Source organism: Halyomorpha halys, unplaced genomic scaffold (assembly GCF_000696795.3).
Source record: "Halyomorpha halys isolate HHAL.00 unplaced genomic scaffold, Hhal_1.1 Scaffold449.1, whole genome shotgun sequence".
NCBI lineage: Eukaryota > Metazoa > Arthropoda > Insecta > Hemiptera > Pentatomidae > Halyomorpha > Halyomorpha halys.
This window is the reverse complement of record NW_027115881.1, coordinates 149,067-152,929: the sequence shown is the minus strand read 5'-3', so window position 1 is coordinate 152,929 and position 3,863 is coordinate 149,067. Positions and strand designations below refer to the sequence as shown.

The 3,863-nt window shown below is 29.4% G+C and overlaps 1 protein-coding gene across 6 annotated transcripts in view; it reads left to right on the top strand.

The window, feature by feature from the left end:
• Window positions 1-3,863, top strand: part of LOC106682896 (glycoprotein-N-acetylgalactosamine 3-beta-galactosyltransferase 1) — an 89,217-nt gene that overhangs the window by 63,574 nt on the left and 21,780 nt on the right. For all 6 annotated transcript variants that reach the window (XM_067052846.1, XM_067052845.1, XM_014424008.2 and 3 more), the window contains one exon: window positions 1,565-1,717. In XM_067052846.1, coding sequence (XP_066908947.1) covers window positions 1,565-1,717 — 153 coding nt within the window. The remainder of the gene's footprint in view (window positions 1-1,564; window positions 1,718-3,863) is intronic.

Genomic DNA, 3,863 nt, shown 5'->3' with positions numbered 1-3,863 from the left:
TAATTAGGAACAGTGGCTAAAATAGTGGTATGGTCAAAATCAAAAGATTAAGGTTCAACACTGTGTTGATTTTATGTGGAATGACAAAATAAATTTAGGCTTGCAAGATCTGGCTGGAAACCATTGGTCTACTGAGTACAAGTTACTACTAGATACTCTTATTATAACATTTTTATTTAGAATAAAATATTTGTCATAAAAAATAAATGTAGTTAAATATATGGAGATGGCCAGGGTTGCGGTCAAAAAAGAACAAATAGTTTTTAACTATTTAATGTCCGACGTTTCGCCCCACTTTGCAGGGCTACAAAAATACAAAAAAAAAAAACTAAGGACATTACAGCAATAAGATACAATAAGGTAAATTAAGGTAGGATAAATATTAGGTAAAAATTAACTGATAAGAAAATTATATATAAATAAAAGGAAGGAAGACATAAAATAGTATTAATATAAAATGAACAATGATATGAATAAAAAATTATGAAAATATATGTGAAATGTAAAAGTAGATTTACAAAAAAAAAATAATAATAATAATTTTGTGTTCCCACATCTACTTTTCTGTTTGTTTTTTTTTTATATATACAACTCTTGTACTTTTTTAACTGTATATTTCACGTATTTTAAAGATTTTTATCCTTACTATTGTTATATAATTGTTTATTCTTATCATTGTTTGTTCAAGTTTATTTTATATTAATAATATTTTATGTCTTCCTTCCTTTTATTCATATATAATTTTCTTATCACTTAATTTTTACATAATGTTCTTAGTTTTTTTTTTTTGTATCTTTTTAGCCCTGATGAAGCCCGGCAAAGTGGGGCGAAATGTCAGACATTAAATATTTAAAAACTATTTGTTCTTTTTTGACCGCAACCCTGACCATCTCCATATATTTAACTACATTTATTTTTTTATGACAAATAGTTTATTCTGAATAAAAATGTTATAATAAGAGTATCTAGTAGTAACTTGTACTCAGTAGACCAATGGTTTCCAACCAGATCTTGCAAGCTTAAATTTATTTCGTCATTCCACATAAAATCAACACAGTTTTGAACCTTTTAACCTTTTTATACTTCTCTTTTTTCTACTTTTTTTATTTGTTATTATTTCTGTTTTCATTAATTATCTAATAATTTTTTTTTTAATTCTTTTTTATTTATACTTTTCACCATACATCTTATTTATATTTTCTTTAATTTATTTTGTTCATTTTTATATAAACCTTCACATAATGTAAATTTTATTTTTAACTACTTTAGTTTACTTTTATTTCATATTATATATCATCTATTTTGTTACATTATTTTGGTTGATGGTGTCTTTTTTAGCCCTAATGAAACCCTGCAAAGTAGGATGAAATGTTGGTTCACAATAAATAGTTTAATAAATATTTAAGTTCTTTTAACCTAACTTGAACCATCTTCATATATTTAAGTTTTACAGTCAACTATACATACATATTTAAATGTACTTAATTTTTTAACTTGTGAAATCCATCCAGATCCATCCCTCAAATATGGTTCGAATTAAATATAGTAGTTACATTTTCCACAGGTGAAGACGTGGTGGCCAAAGAATTGGCTTCGAAGGTGAGAATACTCTGTTGGGTGATGACGTCACCCGCTAACCATAAGAAGAAGGCTCAGCACATCAAAGCTACCTGGGGACCGAGGTGTAATGTTCTTCTCTTCATGTCTTCTACCGAAGGTAGGTTGGATTAGGAATTAATACGATTAAATATCTGAATTTTTGTGATGTTATTCTTGCATTTAACTTTATATGTGTGAGTGAGAAGCCTGGGGTACAAATGTCTTTAATTTCTAAGTAAACCGCTTTTCTGAAGAGGGTGGGGATTCCAGAATCTGGATTTATATAGTATATATATTTTGTGTATTATATTATACATTTCTATTGGTTCCTTATGAGAATTTATCTATTGAAAAGTGTATTATTTATTTATCTAAATCAAGAGATAGATGCAACAGACACCCTGCCCCCTTGCTATACTAGCAACTAGTAACATAGCCTTACTAGTTTGTCCTAGGCAAAATCGTTTAATCCTGCGCACGTCAGTATATACTAGTTTAGAACAGGACAATCTAGTAATTGAAAAAATGTCTTTCTACATAATTCCTTGCATATTTTTTTCTAAAACTTAAAATTAAGATATATGTATATATAGTTGACCCTAAAAATTGATATATAAGAAGATGGTCAGGGTTGTGGTCAAAAGAGAAACAAGTAATAGTTTACAACTATTTATTTTCTGACGTTTCGCCCCACTTTACAGGGCTTCATAGAAATTTTCAAAAATTTCTAACCTCTTAGCTGATTCCTGAAGAGTAACGGTAGATTGTGAGGGACCAATCTACTTTTTTTTTTCACTTTCCCCATGGAGAGTAGATGGCGACTAACAGTATCTTTCGACATACCACACTCCCTGGTAAGTTCCCGAGTACTTGTGGACGGATTTGACTCAACAGCTTCCTGCAGAACCTCATCAATATCCATTAATGGTCGCCCTGAGCCCTTCTTCCTTTCCAATGTCGTATCTCCACTGCTAAATTTTTCAAACCAATGCCATGCAGTGCTCTGCTCAAGGACATCTTCCCCTTCATATTTAATAATTTCACGAGTTACTTCAGCGCCTGTGAAATTTTATTTCCGGTAATGCCTTAAAATTACGAAAATTTCGTAGAACGCTGTAATGTTTCTTCTTTGAAACAAATAACTAAACTGAGGCTTTTTTTTAAGAAGTCAAATGGACTTAAACAAGCTTAGGGAATGCTCTAAAGGGATTATTAAGTATAGGTATTAGTTTACAAACCCCATTAACAACACAATTGTACATAATGAGTGAATAAACAATGAAAGAATCATAAAAAGGGGTGTGGAAGGGAATCCTCATGTTGACAGGTTCCAACTTGTTTATTTGGTTATGATTCAATCAGTTAAGGCCAAACTATATTGTCCTGGTCTAAACTAGTATATCCTGACATGTAGAATAAACCAATTGGTCATAAATAAGACAAACTAATTAGGCCAGAAATCTAGTTTGACTGGTAACATAAATACTAAACATATGTATTTTTTAATGGTGTTATGTTCACCAATTTACTTAAAACTAGATGCAGATGGCATGTACGGTGTTCTATTTATCAAATTAATCTTCAAATCTCAAAAGAACCTAGGTTTATTACAATTTTTTACAGGAAGTTTATTTAAGTTTATTACAACATTTAATAACACAACTCATACTACATATTCTATAAAAAAAAAGAAGGAAAATATGCAGTTTTGTGTTGTATAAAATTAGTTATATTTAAATTTCTTTTTCATGATTAAATTTCTGTCAAGATTTAGTAAAATTTGAGGCGAGGATACAGGAGATGCCATTACTTGAAAATCTGATCTGTATTTATAACTTTTTAAATATAGTTTTTATAATTAAAAATAAATCTACTGCTACAACCCATGAAGGACCAGAGGTTCAGTACTTTGTAATGATGTACTGTTAATAGACCAATGGTTGTGGTCAAAATCACGCTCGACCGCCAGATTTTCCCCCCAATTAGAGGTACCCACTTTATGAGGCTGACTGGACCCCAGAGGGCTCCCAAAATCACAGGGTTGATTCACAGTTACAGTAACAGAATAAATATTATATATATTGTAATAATTTTAAAAAATATAAAAATAAAAATAAAAAGAATCTGAATAGTTTTTAAACTTTTTTCAAATATGAAAGAAATAACTTTGGGTTCAAATTAAGAACACTAATATCAAATGGATAATAGAATTATATTTAACTTGTATAATATAAAAAGACTCTTAATTTTATTATATAAAAAGA